The following is a 19,499-nucleotide window of genomic DNA, read 5'->3' as shown; positions in this document are numbered from 1 at the left end:
TATTCAGAAAACTAAGATCATGGCATCTGGTCCCATCACTTTATGGCAAATAGATGGGGAAACAGTGGAAACAGTGGCTGACTTTATTTTTCTGGGCTCCAAAATCACTGCAGATGGTGATTGCAGCCATGAAATCAAAAGACACTTCCAAAGACTTGGAAGGAAAGTTATGACCAACCTAGACAGCATATTAAAAAGCAGAGACACTGCTTTGCCAACAAAGGTCCGTCTAGTCAAGGCTATGGTTTTTCCAGTGGTCATGTATGGATGTGAGAGTTGGACTATGAAGAAAGCTGAGCGCTGAAGAATTGATGCTTTTGAACTGTGGTGTTGGAGAAGACTCTTGAGAGTCCCTTGCACTGCAAGGTGATCCAACCAGTCCATCTTAAAGGAGATCAGTCCTGGGTGTTCATTGGAAGGACTGATGTTGAAGCTGAAACTCCAATACGTTGGCCACCTGATGTGAAGAGCTGACTCATTGGAAAAGACCCTAATGCTGGGAAGGATTGGGGGCAGGAGGAGAAGAGGATGACAGAGGATGAGATGGTTGTATGGCATCACTGACTCAATAGACATGAGTTTGGGCAGGCTCCAGGAATTGGTGAGGGATAGGGAGGCCTAGTGTGCTGCAGTTCATGGGGTCGCAGAGTTGTACATGACTGAGTGACTGAACTGAACTGAAAGGTGGAAAATACTTTAAATATCTGCTCCAACCCCTGCATTGCACAGAGGAGTAAGCCGAGTTTCAGGGAGGTCTTGTGATCTGGACCAGAAACAATGTTTAGGATCCCAAGACCAGGCCTCCAAGACCTATTAAACCCATGACCCACGACCCAGGGTTTTCTAGTGCATGAATTGTAGGACCACTCATATTAGGATCACATGAGGAGCTTTTCAAAATGCAGCTTCCTGGGTCCTACACCTCAATGATTTGATCAGAATCTCTAAAGATGGGGGTTGGGAACCTTAGGTCACTCTTGAAATCAAGTACCACTCACATATTGATAAGTGACCTTGACTTACATTATTATAAAATATGTCTGTTCCCCAGTGCCACCTGGTGAAGAATTGGTCACAGTGGATTTCAAACAAGACCATAAATCAAGGGCTCTTGAACTATCTAACAATTTCAGCTATTGTTTCTGTTAGCTTCCACTTCAATTATACAATGAGCTTTTTCTATGCCAGGTTGGCCCAGTTCTGTGGCTCTTGTGAGGTTGTGTGACTCACTGTAGCTCTCTGCTCTTAAAAATGCCCAAGAAATGAATTAATGCATGTAAAGTCTTAGAACTGTTCCCGGCTCATAGTAACTACTCAGTGAGTGTTAGTCATTAGTATTATCATTCAATGGAGCAGGAAGAACATCTGTAGAGAGGTGACACTGATTTCTCTGACACAAGCCTAGATCATATAGGGTCAGTGTCCGTTTGATTAGCAAAGATGTCTGGAGTTAGTCATTATGATGGAGGAAAAGAAAGATCCCATCTGAGACTCTGTAAATGTGTAGCATAGATCATACTCCCTTATTGTTTGTTTTTCCTACAAAGAGAATATAAGATCAGTTATTACTTTAGTTTTGACAGTTTAAATTGCTGCTTGTACCAGTAAAAACTACTCATACCAGGATAATTATTCAGTTTGGGGTTTATTTAATCTCTGACAAATACACAGAGACTCACAAAGAACATAAGCTGTTGTATACTTTTTAGGTTGTTGGGATTTGTATATCTCTAAATTTGAAGACAAATATAGTTCTCATGAACATGGAGAATTTCAGCTACCAAAGAATTCTTAGCTATATAGTAGGTAGTCTGTAATTGAGAGAATATGAAAATGAATGAGGAAGTGGTTTCTCCAGCCTAGTGAAAGGGAGAGATGGTTCTTTTTTTCCCCTTAAGTAAAGCATCTGTTCAAGGAAAAAGAAAATGACTGTGGAGCCAGGAATCCATGATGCCAGCATTTTGCAATAACATCCCCTTTCATCTTCGGATTTCATTGCAGTTTGTGGGCACTAATTAAGTTTCATCTTACTCATACCACTCACACGGAATTTTATTTAGTTTTTTACTAGGGAAAACCAGGGTAGGGAATGTATAAAAGGTTACTTGAAGTTACAAAACTGGGGGAAAAGCCCCTGGTCCAGAGAGGGAGGGGGCCCAAATGGTGGGCTTGATGGTTGACTCATGGTTTTTGTGGAGTAGGAAGTGATCCCCAGCTACTCCGAAAGAGTGAGCTAGGGACTCAGGGAGGGTCTCAGGGACCAAGGGTGGGGACCAGGGACTTAGTCAGTTTAGTCACTCAGTCGCGTCTGACTCTCTGTGACCCCATGAACTGCAGCACACCAGGCCTCTCTGTCCATTACCAACTCCCGGAGTTTACTCAAATTTGTGTCCATTGAGTTGATGATGCCATCCAACCATCTCATCCTCTGTCGTCCCCTTCTCCTCCCACCTTCAGTCTTTCCCAGCATCAGGGTCTTTTCCAGTGAGTCAGTTCTTTGCATCAGGTGGCCAAAGTATTGGAGTTTCAGCTTCAGCATCAGTCCTTCCAATAAATATTCAGGACTGATTTCCTTTAGGATGGACTGGTTGGATCTCCTTGCAGTCCAGGGACTCTCAAGAGTCTTCTCCAACACCACAGTTCAAGAGCATCAATCTTTGGCGCTCAGCTTTCTTTATAGTCCAACTCTCACATCCATACATGACTACTGGAAAAACCATAGCCTTGACTAGATGGAACTTTGCTGGCAAAGTAATGTCTCTGCTTTTTAATAAGTTGTCTAGGTGGGTCATAACTTTTCTTCCAAGGAGTAAGTGTCTTTTAATTTCATGGCGCAGTCACCATCTGCAGTGATTTTGGAGCCTCCCAAAATAAAGTCTGTCACTATTTCCATTGTTTCCCCATCTATTTGGGAAACATGAGTCCTAAGGACTCAGGGAGGGTCTCAGAGACCAAGGGTGGGGACCAGGGACTCAGGGAGGGTCTCAGGGACCAAGGGTCGGACTAGAGATTCTGATGTTCAGCGAAGGTCCACGTACCTGGCCCCTCTCACCACCGCACTTCTTGTGGCTTAGCTTGTGTGTTTCTGAATGGATGCATTGGAATGGCAATTCATACCAACCTCTCTAGGTTCCTCTTGGGTGGAGTGTGTTAATGGGCACTTGCTGTAAGGGTGGGAGGGTGCTGGTGGACAGAGAGGCCAATCAGTTACCAAGTGAAGGGGCACCAGAAAGAAAATCAAAGGGTAACAGGTTAAGTTACTCCTTTCCACTTACTATCATGAGGCTATGTAAAAAGAAAGAAAAAAACTGAGCACAGGCTAGGTCTGAGGTCCATCTCAGATGGCCAGTTGTGCCAGCTATTTCTAAGACATACCAAGCCCAGACTTGTCCAGCACCTAAAATAAATCTGCCTGGATCTATCAGAACTTTTGAATTGGAACTTAAAGTAATTTAAAATAACTCACTTTCTCTGTTCACACCCTCTTAAGATGATATTATTAAAAGATTCTGCATGAGTATTTTCACTTGGGTGGAACTAGAATCATAAAATGGGAAGCCCCAGGCAGGTGCAAATTCAAATAGGAGGTCTCAAAGGCTCAAAAAGTACCATATTTCTGAAGTTGATTCAAATGCATAAAAATAGCAGCAAATCACTCACTTCTTCAAAGAGAGTTACATACCAAATTGCAGGGAAATTTATTAGCACATCTAATCTGAAAAAGAAAGTTCTTATATATTTATATGGCTGTTACAAGCAGGAGGTAGATGGGAAAAAAAATCTAGTTGCTACCAGTTTTTATTCCAGATTGTATCGATTTATTAAAAACAAATAATTTACAAAGGAAGTAGTCTATAACTCTAGTAGAAAATTATTACAAATCAGAAGTATAAATATTTTTCATTAAGTGATATTAATACAGTTGCAGGTAACAGTTAATATGGCTGTATATACATGATGTTTATAGATGAGATTATGCTTACCTTCTTGCCAACACTAACGTTTTGGAAAATGTTAAGATAACATTGGTGGTAGTTTAGTTGCTAAGTCGTGTCTGACTCTTGCAACCCCATGGACTGTGGCCTACCAGGCTCCTCTGTCCATGGAATTCTCCAGGCAAGAATACTGGAGTGAGTTGCCATTTCCTTCTCTAGGAGATCTTCCTGACCCAGGAATTAAGCCCAGGTCTCCTGCATTGTAGGCAGATTCTTTACCAACTGAGCTACAAGGGAAGCCTCAAGATAATATTACCTTTACTTAAAAAAATTCAGCAAAAGTAGTCTCCTTGGCATTCTGTCATCATCATTTCAGTGAGCTGCAATGTAATAGTAATATATGCCCTTCACCGATTACATAGGGTCCCTTGGGCCTCAGAACTTTCCACAAGCGTTTCGGTCTCTATGGCGATGCATGACAGCTCAAGCCGAGCCCAGGTGTTAAGGCGGCGGCAGGCTCTGGGCGAGCTTGAGGAGAAGGTCTGGCAGCAGAAGCCACAGAGGGTCGATCCTGACCCTTTTGGACGGACCGCTCCGCCTTGCCAGGAGTCTGCAGAGCCGCCTGGACAGGCCTGTCCCAACCTCCCCACTCGCCAGGGGAGCGGGCGCGGCATACCCCCGGGAGGTAGCTCTGGAGGCGCAGGTGCGCCTGAGGGCCTCCCCTGGGACCCCACTTCCGCTGATGTTTAAACTTCACCCTTCTGGCTGGCGCCCTCAGGCTATGAGTCTGGTGAAAGGAGTCCGTTTTGCCTAGCCCTGTGGTCTCATGCAGCCGTTCAGCATCCCTGTTCAAATTACACTTCAGGGTGGCCGGAGACGCCAGGGGAGGTAAGTCACCCCCAGAATCTCTCAGTCTTTATGGCATCTCGCTGAGCAACTGGTTAGAAGAAGAGCGGCTTCAAGGAGTTTGGGGGTTGAGTCTGGTCTTTATCCTCAGAGGGGTCCACTTGTCATGCCTCCCGAGGGAGCCTGGAGGCTTCCCCAGCAGCGCTGCTATCACGGGGTGCGTCCTTCCTTGTTGGCTTCCTCCTCTAGATGGCAAGTTCTTGGAGGCTAGGACTCGAGCCTCCCTGGCTCTGCAGCAGTAGAACTCTGCCCAGCACACAGTTGGTGCTCAACAAATGTCTGTCAGTTGAATGAAGTTACTACCAGCATTGGTTTCATTGGTGAAAACTGCTTGGATCTTGGCGTCACAGCCTGGATTCAAATCCAGCTGGCTTAAATGGCTGGCTGACTGTGGGCAAGTCACTTCACCTCTCTCTGCCCCATCCCCTTGTCTGCTGATGGAGGTAGTGATGGTCTCTGCATGCCTTAGTGTAAAAGCCAGTGCTACTTTCTATACTATACCATTTTACATTTCAGCTGCTGTTATTAACTACCCACCTGTACCATCTAAGGGGGAAGTGAGACCGGTTATCTTGAGGACCTCTTTCTTCCCCAGGGGAATGCAAAGCAGAGGTGCCGTACATCTGCCTGCCCCCAGGAGTGGAGCAGTAGGACACTGAGAAGTGGGCACCCACCTGGAAAGAGGGACAATGTCTGAGGGTGTTTGAGGAATGAGATATTAAGGCTTGCCAGCTTACTCCTGGGAGGGTACATTTCATAGCTATGTTTGCTCACTGTATCTGGAAACCTGGGTGGTTTGTTAGCAGCTTGAGTGGAGCAGGGAGCTGAGAAAGTGGAAACAGTATAAAGATCATAATGGTCATCACATTGCTCACTCCCATCTTCTGTAACTACACTCATCCACCTTTGAGAGAGAGAATGCAGGAGAGTGAGAGGGGTTTGGATGGAGGTCGGGGCTGGAGGAGGAAGGAACAGACAGAAGAAAGAGACCTAGGCAAAAACACTTCTCCCTTACAAATAAACTAATGCTTTTGTGAGAAGACAATTAAAGTGAATCATTGTAGGGCAGAAGGTCAAATGACTAACATGCAGGGGAACAAGTTCTAATGCTCCATTCATAACACAGTTAACTAGCTGTAAGAGCAGTTGTGTTCTCACCAAAGCAATACAGTGTCCCATTTCCAGTTCTGAAATGCACAATTGGATCACCCGTCTTGCCTCATGGTGAACTTCACAGACCATATTGACTTTCCTCAACCTCCTTTGCTGTTTCAAAAGAAGTTGTTATATAAATTTGTAATTAAAAAAAATAGGGTAAAAATAATTACCCACATCTCTGCAACACAAATTATAAGGAAATGTTAATTTAACATAGCCAGTGCCTAAAATTACATACACATGTGAGATGAGTGTCAGCAGAACTATCAAGCCTTGATGAACCTCAGCATCCTTCTAAGGAACATTCTGCCCAAGTAACAGTGCTGGAGGGAGAGGCTGCTGGCTTCCTCAGGGATCACCCCCAGATGAACATGTTCAAGCTCTTTGAGTTTGCCTCAGGCTAAGCCAGAAAGCACCCATAGCAAATGTGGTAGTTTGGGCAGGTGGGAAAGTCAGTTCTGAAAGCAGGGGAGCAACAGGAAGGTGTGGGTACTGCCATGACTGTGAATAAAATCCCTCCAGGTACACACATTGGTTAGAAGTGAAGATTATTGCTGGCAAAAAGGAATGAAAATGCTATTCACTCATCTTATTGGCTGAAGAGCAAAATTAGATCACTCTTAAGCACTTTGAGGTTGTTGGATGAAAGGTACTTGTAAATACCACAAACTTAATTACAGAACTGTTTATGGCCTGGGGAAACTGGAAACAGTTTAATATCCAACAATAGGGAAATGGTTAAGGAAATTATGGTGTATCCAATTGACGGAATATTATGTAGCCAGCAGAAGGGTTACAAAGAATTGCTGCCAACATGGGAAAGTGGTTATTATGTTAAGTGGAAAAGACAAGCTTAAAAAAAAAAAAAAACAACCCACTATAGCCAGTATGATCTCATTCTATTTATTTTTTAAATTAATTAATTTATTGGCTTTGCCATGCTGCCTGAAGGATCCTAGTTCCCCAATGAGAGATCCAACCTACACCCCCTGCATTGGAAGTGCAGTCTAAACCACAGGACCACCAGGGAAGTTGCTGCTCTCATTCTATTTAAACAATATAGACAAAGGGACTAACCCAGTAAGTGAACAGTCATTGTCATCACCTTTATCATTATTTTAATTAAAACATTTAAATATTGAAATTTTATTGTTATTATTTTGTGAGGTTAGTATCTTTACTCACCTATTTACCCCTGTAATTGCTCTTCATTTTTGACTAACTCTTGGCTCTTAGATTGGATTGTTTTCCCTCTGCCTGAAGTAAATGCTTCACCTTTTTCTTTAGTGGGGGTCTGTTGATGGCAAACTCGGCTTTGTGTGTGTCTGAAATGCCTTTATTTCTTACTTAACTCTTGTGAGAATTTGCTGGGTATAGAGTTCTGTTTTTTCTCAGCATAAAGGCAATATTTCTGGCTTCTGTTCTTATAGAGAAGTAAGCTCTCAGCTTAATTGTCATTCCTTTGAAGTTAATCTTTTTCTCTGGCTGCTTTTAAGAATTTCTCTTGTCTCTGTGCAAAATCTCTGTGATGTATGTAGGTGTGGGTTTCATTTTATTTTATCCCACTTGGCTTCTGGAATCTGTGGACTGGACCCTCATCATTTCTGTAATATTATTGTCTTTTTAAAATATTACTTGGCCTTTTTTCTCTCTTTTTCTTTTTTCTGGAATTCTGACTAGACTTTATGCTAGACCCTTTCTGTCTGTCTTCCATGCTTCTTAACTTTTCTTCAGTATTTTCCATTAAAGAAATCTGTATTATATACTTTAGCTATTTTGCAGATCAAACTGTTTACTAATTATCTTTTCAGATGTATCTAAATTACTGTTAAATCTATCCACTGACTTTTTTTATTGACGTTTAATTGATTTACAATATTTCAGGTATATAGCAAAGTGATTCAGTTATATATATATATACACACACACACACACATATGGGCTTCCTAGGTGGCAGAGTGGTAAAGAATCTGCCTGCCTTACAGGAGACGTAGGAGACAAGGGTTCACTCCCTGGGTCAGGAAGATTCCCTGGAGTAGGAAATGACAACCCACTCCAGTATACTTGCCTGGAAAATTCTTTGGATAGAGGAGCCTGGTGGGCTACAGTTGATGGGGTCACAGAGTTGGGCATGACTGAGCATGCCCACATATATGTATAATATGTATACATATTTTTTCAGATTCTTTTCCACTATAGGTTATTACAAGATATTAAATATAGTTCCCTGTGCTATACAATAGGTCCTTGTTATCCATTGAATTTTTATATCAATTCTTTTTCATTTCTAGAAATTCTATTTGGTTCTTTTTAATACTGTCTTGGTCATGTTTTAGAGTCTCTTGCTCTTTCTGATATCCACCCCTCCTTTATTTTTTCAAACATATCATAGATATATTTTTATATATTGTCCAAAATCAGAAGGTTTTTGGGGGATCTGACTCTGTTGTGTTTTTCTCACTCCAAGGCCCTAATATTGTGCTTTATGACTTTAGAGTGAGAGCACATATTCCTTGAAACTTTGTAGGATTCCTTGGAGACCTAGGTTGGAGGTGAGCTCCTCCAGAGAAGTTATACATTGGCTTCTCCCTGCTGCCAGAGGGCACCAACTACTTGAGAGAAGACTGAATGAAATTCTCAGCTTGAGGTTTCTGGATTTCCCAAGTAGTGTGAATTCTGGCCATAAACTCTCTTGAGGATCTCCTTAAGGTTGTGAAGTCTCAGGGGAGATTGTAGTTTTCCTCCTCTGTGCAGTGTCAGGGTTTGAGAAAGGCTCTTTCCCGGCAGTGTCCTAGGGAGTTGTGTGTGGACGGTGGGTACTTGTCATTCCACCTCACACTGAGTATGAGGTCTTTTGGATCCCAGCTGTAGTTGAGAGCGTTAACTCCCATACCCTGGATGGGCTTTGGGCATTGTCTCCTGTCCCTGTGTCCTTCCCACAAACTGAGACTGAAGCTCAGGGTCAGCAAGTTCTGCAAATGCCCTCAAGGTCAACTTGTGCTCCAGTCCACTTTCTCCTCTGGGTTCTTATTTTCACATAGTTTTTGTCCTTTTCATATTTCAAACTCTTTTTTTTCCTAAGCTTTGACCAGAATTTTTATTGTTTACAGTTAAAGTGGTATCTAGTTTATTTTACTAGAGAAATAGAAGATTGTTTTTATTATTATAATAGTAAAATATAGCTGTGTATTCATTTTTAGCAATTATTGTTTATTATCTTTCCCTCCATATATGAAATTTCTTCACAAGGTGCCTTTTAAGTTTTCAGCTTTTCATAAAGCCTTTAAACAAAGTGGACAGAAATATTAGAAAGACTAGTCTATTATACTACTAGGTCTTATTCCCAGGTTATACCAGTTTTGTACATCACAGGTATAATTTGGTATGTTAAATCAATAGGTCAGAAATGGCCAGAGAGGCCTCATAATAAGCCTCTTCATGCATGGATTCCACAGATATCTGACAATAAGCCTCTGGAGATTTTACAATATAGAGCAACTAAAGCCCAGTTTCAGAACACGAGGGAAATGCTGGGTGTTGGGTATTGGGAACCTGGTGGTTTAATCACTAAGTTGTATCTGACTCTTTGTGACCCCATGGACTGTGGCCTGCCAGGCCCCTCTGTCCATGGGATTCTCCAGGCAAAAATACTGTAGTGGGTTGCCATTTCCTTCTCCAGGGAATCTTCCCGACCCAGGGATTCCAACCATTGTCTCTTGTGTCTCCTGCAGTGGCAGGCGGGTTCTTTACTAATGGGAACCTGGAAAATAGCCAAACCTTCCTTTAGGGCTAAAACTCTTAATCAAGCTATCATATTTGTTGAGAAACTATAAAATATGCTGGCTCAGATTTCATTAAATTTTCCCCCACTGCCCATTCTCTGAAGGTGGGATGATAGAGGGTGAGTAAAATATCAAAGGAGACTAAAAATCCCAAACCAGGACTTTGATTCCCAAAGCAGTGTAACGGCAGAGTTGTCATCTCCTGAGGGTACTGTCTCCCAGAGCAGGCCCCCAGAACAAACTGGATTGCCCCACATCCCCCTCACTCACACTCTCTTTCGGCTGAGCCACGAGGCTTACAGAGACATAGCCCCCAACCAGGGATTGAACCCGCTCCCTCAGCAGTGAAAGCGCAGGATCCTAACCACTGGGCCACCAGCGAATCCCCCCAATCTCACTCTCTTGAGGTCTGAAGATATTGCCAGGAGAAAGGGAATTAGGGAGAGAAAGGAGGAAGGATGGAAGATAAGGTATAAAATACGCTTTCCGAAGACAACGACTAGTAATTCCCTCTACAGGGTTTTTGTTCCACTTCAAAATTTTAGTAAGCTTTTTACACAGCTTGATGGAGCCTGAGTTTTTACCATTATGGCTGCATTTGTTTGGCTTAAGATTTCGTTAAGCTTCTTAAAATGGAAATACCTCTTGGACACAAATGCCTGCTGAGCAGGGAACAGTGACAGTGACCATAGGAAGTGGTGGGACTGTGGCGGATTGGAGAAGACACCCCTGTCCCCAGGGGCAGTCTTTGCTCGGCTCAGCCAGCTCTTCATAGGCAGTGACGTGGCCTTTGTGATTTTTTTCAAAAGTAGAAATCTGCATTTGTGTGAGAAATTTCATGATTTTTAAAGTGTTAGCAACTAATCCCACAATTAAAAAAACACACAGGAAAAGCCAAACAAAACACATCTGCGGGCTGGATGCTGTCCATGGGCCACCAGTTGGTGACCTTTGTGTTGGACTTGGTTCACTGGACAGCCCCCTTGTGAAAGAATTTATCACCTCCTTTGCTAGAACAGAGCAGAGATAGGGAAGAGATGGAGGGCCCTGTTTATGGAGCTGCGTGAAGACAGAGGAGAGGTGGGCAAGGGGAGAAGCCACAGTGAGACCCTCACTGTTCTGAGCAGACTGGGCCCCTGGCCAGAAAGCCCTAGATGTACTGTCTTCCCGGCAGCTGGACATGAAAGAGCAAGTCAGATCCTCCTTCAGGATGCTGTTAATTCCAAATGGGAGCCTGCGGAGTCATTCTTCCCATATGGAATTCATAAAGGAATGTAAAAAAATATTTTCTGGGGGAATATACAATATCCATGAGAGATAAAAGTAAGTATGAAAGCTACTTATAGGTGATTCTTTCCTAGTCATTGATTAAACAGATCTCTAAAGACTTTACCTAGGCAACATTCCTTAGTCTTGTTACATTAAAAAAAAAATTTTTAACATGTCATTTTAGCTTGTTTAGATGGACTTTTAACTGAGCTCTGAATGTAAGATCTCACTGTGTTGCATCAAGTCTGCCCACACCCCTCAGGTGAACGGCAGAGGGGATCATCCCTTTACCCCACCATGGGTTGGTAAATGTCCCACTTTTTTTCTTCCAACATTTGCCAAAAAAAAAAAAAAGCTTTATGTTTGAAATATGACGAATGGCACATATTTAAAGTGTGAAAAGTGAAAGTGAAGTTGCTCAGTCTTGTCTGACTCTTTGTGACCCTGTGGACTGTAGCCTACCAGGCTCCTCCATCCATGGGATTTTCCAGGCAAGAGTACTGGAGTGGATTGCCATTCCCTTTTCCAGGGGATCTTCCCTACCCAGGGATCAAACCCAGGTCTCCCGCATTGTAGGCAGATGCTTTACCATCTGAGCCACCAGGGAGTGTACCACTTGGCAAGTTTTGACATATGTGTGTAACTGTGAAACCAGCACCCAGTCAAGATGAGAAACATACCCATAACCTACAACCACGAAAGTTTCCTTGTGCCCTTTAGCATGTCTCCTATGCTGCTTGCATGCTAAGTTGTTTCAGTTGTACCTGACTCTTTGTGACCTATGGACTATAGCCCACCAGGCTTCTCTGTCCATAGGATTCTCTAGGCAAGAATACTGGAGTGGGTTGCCATTTCCTCCTCCAGGGCGTCTTCCCAACCCAGGAATCGAACCCACGTCTCCTGTGGCTCCTGCAGTGCAGGTGGATTCTTTACCACTGAGCCACGGGGGAAGCCCACAGCATGTCCTCCAACCCCCAGGTAACCGCTTAATCTGCTTTCTGTCACTAAACGTAAGTTTGCATCTTCTAGAATTTTGTTGGAATGGAATTATACACTGTGGCCTCTCTCATTTGTTCAGCATTTTTCACTCAGCGTAATTATTTTGAGGTCCATTATGAGTACTGTGTTTATCAGTTCTGTTGCTACACAGTACTCCATTATACAAATGTAAGAATTTATACTTACTGATAAAACGTATATCACATATTTGGGTTGTTTTCAGTTTTGGGCTCCTTACAGTTGGGGTTCCAAGAACATCTGTGTACAAGTCTTTGTATGATCGTGTGCTTACATTCTGCTTGGTAAATAAATACCTAGAAATGGAACACCTGGGTCATATGGTCCCCTATATATTTAACTTTTTTAGGACATACCAGCTGTTTTCCAAAGTGGTTATACTGTTTTATATTCCCATCAGCAGTGCAGGAGAGTTCCAGTTTCTTATATCATCTCCAACACTTGATACAGTCTGTTGTTTTGGTTTAACCCATTCTAGTGGGGATGATGTGGTATGTTGGTGTAGTTTTAATGTACAAGTTTCTAATGAGATCTTCTTATGTGCTTATTTGCTATGTATATATCTTCTCTGATGGAGAAGGCAATGGCACCCCATTCCAGTACTCTTGCCTGGAAAATCCCATGGATGGAGGAGCCTGGTAGGCTGCAGTCCATGGGGTCGCTAAGAGTCAGACACGACTGAGCGACTTCACTTTCACTTTTCACTTTCATGCATTGGAGAAGGAAATGGCAACCCACTCCAGTATTCTTGCCTGGAGAATCCCAGGGACAGGGGAGCCTGGTGGGCTGCCATCTATGGGGTCACACAGAGTCGGACACGACTGAGATGACTTAGCAGTAGCAGTATCTTCTCTGAAGTGGCTGTTGAAACTGTTAATCATGTTGTGTGGCATTACTGAATTTGACAGTTCTTTATGTGTTCTGGATTCAAGATTTTTATCAGATAAATGATGTGCCAATATTTTCTTACAGTCTGGTCTTGTTTTTCATTCTTTAAACTGTTTTTTTTTGAAGAGCAGAAATTTTAATGAAGTCCAGTTTACCAATTTGTTCTTTGTGTTTGTGTGTCATTGTGCTTGTGTGTCAGATTGTGCTTGTGTGTTGTATCTAAGAAATATTTGCCTACACCAAGGTCATAAAGGATTCTTATTATGCTTTCTTCCAGAAGTGTTAGAATTTAAACTTAGGCTTTTAAAAACAAATACTGTTTATTTATTTAATTTTAAAAATTGAAGTGTAATTGACCTACAACACTATGCTAGTTCCAGGTGTACAACATAGTGATTTAACATTTATTATACAAAATAATCACTACTGTTCCCAACTATTTATGAGAACTGGGGTCCCAATTTATTGAAATATATCCTTCCCTGTTCCCACAAAGGTCAGCCTTTTCTACCTCAGGGACGAGGAGAAACACAGACCACAATGATGGAGACCCACCAGATGTGCACAGGAAGCTGCCATCCAGTGCTGGAGAGGACTGGGCCATGCTGCTAGGGTTTGCAATGATGGGTTTCTCTGTCCTAATGTTCTTCTTGCTTGGAGTAACCATCCTGAAGCCCTTCTTGCTCAGGTGAGAACAGGGAGAGGAGACGTAGTATTTATCCTAGGTGCAGGAACAGTGGTAAAGGAGGAGAGGGGAGGCTGGCTTTGCTTTCTCCAGAATCCCTGTTCCTCTCTCAGTGCTGGGAGGCAGCTGGGTGTGGAGGAAGGGGTGGTGAGAAAGTGAAAGATATTCCTTTGCTGCTCCCCTCCTCCAGTCTCCAAAGTCTTTCAATAGGGGGTCCACATATTCGATATCCCTGCAGGTAATACATTCTTTAATATACTAACATCCTAGGGAAGGAGATGAGGATGAGTTTCTGCATGAACATAACAAAAGTTTTTTGAGTCTGAGTTTTTGAGTTTGGTAGTATCTATCTGGCACATAGTTGTTGCTCAATAAATATTAGTTTTCTTCTTTTTCTTTTAAGTAGTTTCCTTATTAAACACGTGTAATAAGTTACCATTAACTTAAATATATACTATATATCAAACATATATTTTATCCCTATATAAACTTACCCCAAGTCCATGAAGGAAGCATTATTTTACTACTTTGATTTTCACTTTATGGATGAGAAATCTCAGGCTCAGAAAGGCCAAGGAAAATACCCAAGGTTAATACCACCACAAAGTCTTCATGGGCAGACTTTTGTCTACACTTTCTCACTGTATCTATGACATTCTATGTGTGTGGTGTGTGTACAAATCCTCAAGGAATGTTTTCCAAGTAGAATTTTTAAAAATAATTGTTATTTATTTATTTTGGGCTATGCTGGGTCTTTGTTGCTGCTCGGACTTTTCTTTAGTTGCGGCAAGTGGGGCTACTCTTTAGTTGTGGTGTGCGGGCTCTTCATTGCTGTGGCTTCTCTTGTTGTGGAGCACAGGCTCTAGGGCACCCAGGCTTCAGTAATTGTGGCACATGGGCTCAGTAGTTGCTGCTGAGCAACTAGAGCACAAGCTCAATAGTTGTGGTGCAGGGGCTTAGTTGCTCCAAGGCATGTGTGATCTTCCTGGATCAGAGATAGAACCCGTGTTTCCTGCATTGGAAGGCAGATAGATTCTTTACCACTGAGCCACCAGGGAAGCCAAGTAAAATTTAGTTCAGTACAACACTTATTTAGCCTCTACTATGTGAGAGGGATTGTGCTTTCTGCTTTGAGGCACATAAAGATGCAGAGGATATAGTTCTTGACCTTAAGGAGTTTACTAAAGTTAAAATATGGCAAGTTTTCTAATGGGATTCCTCATATGATTTGCACTTGCCTCTTAGAGAGGGTAAATGGAATGGCTAAATTGCCTAAGAGCCCTGTGGCGGGACTCCTTCCAAAGGCACATTTTCACCAGGACAAGCCAGTGGGTGGATCTTGAGTTAATGAGGCAGGAAGATAGTAAGATTTCTGAGTGTGAATTTTTGTGGTTATAGTATTTAGGCTAATGTTGCTAAAAAGTATGTTTCCCCAAACACTTTAAATACTGTTAAATTCACAGATTTCTGGGCCTCAACTTGGACCAACTGAACCCAAATCCCAAGTCATAGAACCCATGTTTTAACAAATTATTCATTCTAACAAACCCATTCAGGTGATTCTGAAATTTGAAAACCATTGATCTATAGTGAGAAATATGCCAGGAGGGTCATAACTGAGAGGGAACTTGGTACCTTGCTGCTGTTTATCCCATTGCAAGGTTCTCTGTGCTCCTGAATCGCTAAATGCCTTCTGTGTGGGTCCTATGTTGCTTTGAAAAAGACAGGTGCCTTGGGTTATCACATTAGAAGTATAGGACTAAATTTTCTAGGGATGAAAATCATTTATTTACTTTTCAGAATGGAAGCACTCAGAGAGAAGAATCGAACTGAACTATCATCCATGCGCACATCATGCACGACTGGATGGACTGTGCATTTACCTGTGGGATGGGCTGCCGAGGTCAGGGCGAGTACCCGTGTCTCCAGGTGTTTGTGAACCTCACCCATTCAGGTCAGAAGGTGCTCCTACACTATAATGAAGAGGCTGTCCAGATAAATTCCAAGGTAGTGTAAATTTCATGTGTGAAAGTGTTCTCATTACACAACCTTTCCGTGGCAGACTGTCTCTAGCAAGGTGCAGTACCTAAGGCCATCTCTAGATAAAACTGTTTTCTTCCAGTGAACATCTCAATAGTGATCCAAACAGGATAAATGAAGCTAAAAGTGTTCTTGGAGGAAAAATGGGGTATATAGAAAAGAGAGTTCATATTGGTGTCTGGAATTTAAAGACTTGAGACAGTGAACAAAATTATTTGTAGGTAGTCTTAACTTATTGTTGGAAGATCCCATTCCTCATCGAATTGAAAATGTTAAAATGAACTTACAGCCCACCTTAAATCAAACAATTATTCTTATCAAAGAAATTTGAAGATTATCCTTTAAAGGATACTCAACAGGTTCATATGACTTAAAGAGTACATTTTCACCTAACTATAAAAAGTTGACTTAAATTAGTTGACATTTTACACTTCTTTGTGTTTACTTAAACACTCGTTTCAATCTGGTGATTTCTGTTTTGGATGCCATAACCTTTAAGGTCTCAAATGTTTTTGTAGGCCAATGGCAGAGTGTCTTGAGTGCTTAGTGGATACGGTAATAAACCTCAGTGTCTTTATTCCCACATCCTTGTTTAGTGCTCAGAAATGGCCAGTTCACTATTTGCCTTCCTGGCACCCCTTCCCCAGGAGCTGTGTAATAGGTCTTGTCACCCTCAGAGATTAAAACTCTTACTAGCTTCAGTTGTGAAGAGATTTCAGAATTAAAACTTTTAAGTGCTTGATTTCAGAGCCAGCGCCCTCATTTTTCTTCCTCCTCCGTATTCCTAGTGCTTCTACACACCTAAGTGCCACCGGGATAGAAATGAGTTGCTCAGCGGTGCTCTGGACATAAAGGAATTCTTCGATCACAAAAATGGGACCCCATTTTCATGCTTCTACAGTCCAGACAGCCAATCCGAAGATGTCATTCTCATAAAAAGTACGACCAGATGGTGATCTTCCACTGTTTATTTTGGCCTTCACTGACCCTGCTGGGTGGTGTCCTGATAGTTGGCATGGTGAGATTAACACAGTACCTGTCCTTCTTGTGTGAAAAACACAGCACTGCATTCAGAAATGAGGTAAGTGGCAAATTTCCTTACATGGCACAGCATCAATTCAAACTGTGGCGTGTTGGGAGGAGCAAAGGAAGGAGCAGAGAAACCTTAAGACGGTGGCCAAATTAAAGTCCTGGCCTTCAGATACCTGCAGGGTCTGCACTTGAGGACCTGATTATGCCTACTTGCAAACTAACCGTGTAGAAACAAAGCATGGTTATTTCATGCAGGAAAGAAAAATGTTAAAAAGTCTCATTGTATATTCTAGTCTATAAATACATATAAATTCACCACCTTTTTTATTCCAGATCTCTCCACATGAGCCAGGGAGCACTTTTTGTTTCCACAGGGTAAAAGGAGCTTACGGTAGTTGTGCTTCGTCTAGTATCAGCCCCTGCTAGAACCTGTCACTGTCGAAATAAGTGATGCGAGTTTCTAACCTGCTGAGCACTGAACAGGCAGTCTAGTTCCATGCAATGCAGTGTACATTGAAACACATGTCAAAAAAGTCTTAGTGAAGAGCAGTTCATACACTACAGGAAGATAATAATCTGGTAATTTCAGAAAACATGGACCTACCGTTTTACCTCATCATCCACGAGAAAAGAGGAAAGCTGCTGCCTGGGAAATTCACTAAGCTTAGTGTTATTTGTACTTAACCTTGCCATGTACCATGTGATTTTTCTTTTAGAAACATTTCTTTCTAGTTAATTATGCTTCCCATAAGCTCATTTTGCTTTTTGTGTACACTCTGGAGGGAGTGGGAGAGGTGGCTAGAAATGTTATCAAGTTAGGCAGAAGCTGCACCAGATAGAATTTAACATTCATCTCAGATAATCCGCATCATAGAAAACCCACATGGATAGTCAACAATTGTCCGTACTTTAATTAATGAATCAACCATGGTCATGAAATAGTATCACAAGACTCTCCCAACAAGTGCTTTTCAGATTAAGCTGAATATGAGTTGAAAACAGACTTCACTTTGAAAACCAATGTTCCTCAAAATATCTTTACAATTTTACTAAAAAAATCTTACATCATAGACAATAAAAAGGACGACTTTTGAAGCAACCCTGATACGTAGATGTAATCAAAACAAACTTTGATTCTAAGCCAATTTAATGCCTTTTAGCAATAATTGCAAGTCACACATTATTAAACAAACTGAATAATAGAGCAATATTGACTTGACCAGCAGTGAACAATTTGGGTATTTTCTGCTCCTTCTAGTGTGGAATAGTGGAGACAACATGTCTCTCAGAGTAAGATTTTTTAGAATTTGTAGGCCATAATTACAGCTTTTCAGATATGTGTCCTTGGGCAAGTAAGTTGAACTGAGCCACTCTTCTCATCCGTGAGATGGGGATGGGTCTTTTCTTTCATGAGGTTATTTTTAGGGAAGAAAAAAGGCAAAGTATGTAAAACACCTAGGTTGGTTTCTGGTACCTAGTAGATAGATAACAAAACTTTTGCTAAGTTTCAATTTTTAGTTAGCCTTATTCCTCTTCTGGGTATATACCCAAAGGAAATGAAATCAGTACCTTCAAGAAATATCTGTACTCTCATGTTCACTGCAGCACTATTCACAACAGCCAAGATATGGAACAACCTAAGTGTCCATCGACAGATGAATAAATTGTGATATATATATATATGTGTGTGTGTGTGTAAACATACATACAATGGAATATTTTTCATCCTGAAAAAAAGGATCCTGACATTTACAACAACATGGATGAACCTGGAGGGCATCATGCTAAGAATAATCCAGACACAGGAAGGAAAAAAACTGCATTTTCACTTGTATGTGGAATCTAAGAGAGTCAAATACATAAAAAGCAGAGAGCAGAATGCTGGTTACCAGGGGCAGGGTGGGGGAAACACGGGAGACATTGGTTAAAGTGTACAAACTTCATTATAAGATGAATAAATCTCATGATCTAATGTACAACATAATGACTATAGTTAATAATACTGCATTGAGTACCAGAAGTTTGCTAAGAGAAGAGTCTAGGTGCTCTCATCACACACACACACACAAAGGTAACTATGTGAATGATACATTAACTAGCTTGACTGTAGTAATCATTTCACTATGTATATGTATATCAAATCACCATATTGTAAACCTTAAGTATGTACAGTTCTTATTAAAAATAAAATGATTCAACCAGTCTTGGTACCTTTTATTGGACAGCTGGAACAGGGGCTGGGGTAAGGAGCTGCAGGAGCCGATTCCTCCCCACTTTTTCTTGGCTAAGTATGATATGTATCTAGAGTTCAGAACATGCTATTTAGAAGGCTGTAGTAGATTATTTTGTATGCCAAAGACTTCCTTGTAATAAAATATATGTATGCATACACTTTTTAAATCATTCTGCAAATTGAGATTCTCTAGATTTCTTAAATTAAGGTCACATATCTATTCCATTTCTTAGTAAGTTTGAGACCCACCTAACAATATGCAGTTCTTTGGATTTTTCTCCTAACAAATTAAAAACAATCGGAAACCTAAAGCGTATGAAAGTGTCAAAGCTGAAGTGTTTCAAATACTATAGTTTTCTATTTATATAGTAGCTACTTGGCTCATCTCAGGAAAGAGATACATTATGCTTGAAGAACTAAGTCAATTTACAACGTTAACTCAAACCATTTGGCAAATGAAAATTTTAGCAATTATTTGCTGTGAATTGCTTAGAAGCACTAAATATCAATGCCCGTGTGCATTACTGGTCCAAGAAAAGCCCAGACTTACCTTT

General features: G+C 41.5%; 1 protein-coding gene across 1 annotated transcript; it reads left to right on the top strand.

The window, feature by feature from the left end:
• Nucleotides 1-4,711: 4,711 nt before the first annotated feature.
• On the top strand, nt 4,712-18,913 carry KCNMB3 (potassium calcium-activated channel subfamily M regulatory beta subunit 3). Its single transcript, XM_081570988.1, is given in 5 exon segments — nt 4,712-4,823; nt 13,452-13,643; nt 15,449-15,647; nt 16,469-16,610; nt 16,613-18,913. Coding segments are annotated over 5 exon segments (849 nt in total). The 5' UTR covers nt 4,712-4,761; the 3' UTR covers nt 16,867-18,913.
• Nucleotides 18,914-19,499: the final 586 nt, after the last annotated feature.

The sequence above is a fragment of the Giraffa tippelskirchi genome, chromosome 2 (genome assembly GCF_054371585.1).
Source record: "Giraffa tippelskirchi isolate mGirTip1 chromosome 2, T2T-mGirTip1v1.2.pri, whole genome shotgun sequence".
NCBI lineage: Eukaryota > Metazoa > Chordata > Mammalia > Artiodactyla > Giraffidae > Giraffa > Giraffa tippelskirchi.
The sequence above is the reverse complement of the archived record's forward strand: the minus strand, read 5'-3'. Positions and strand labels throughout refer to the sequence as shown.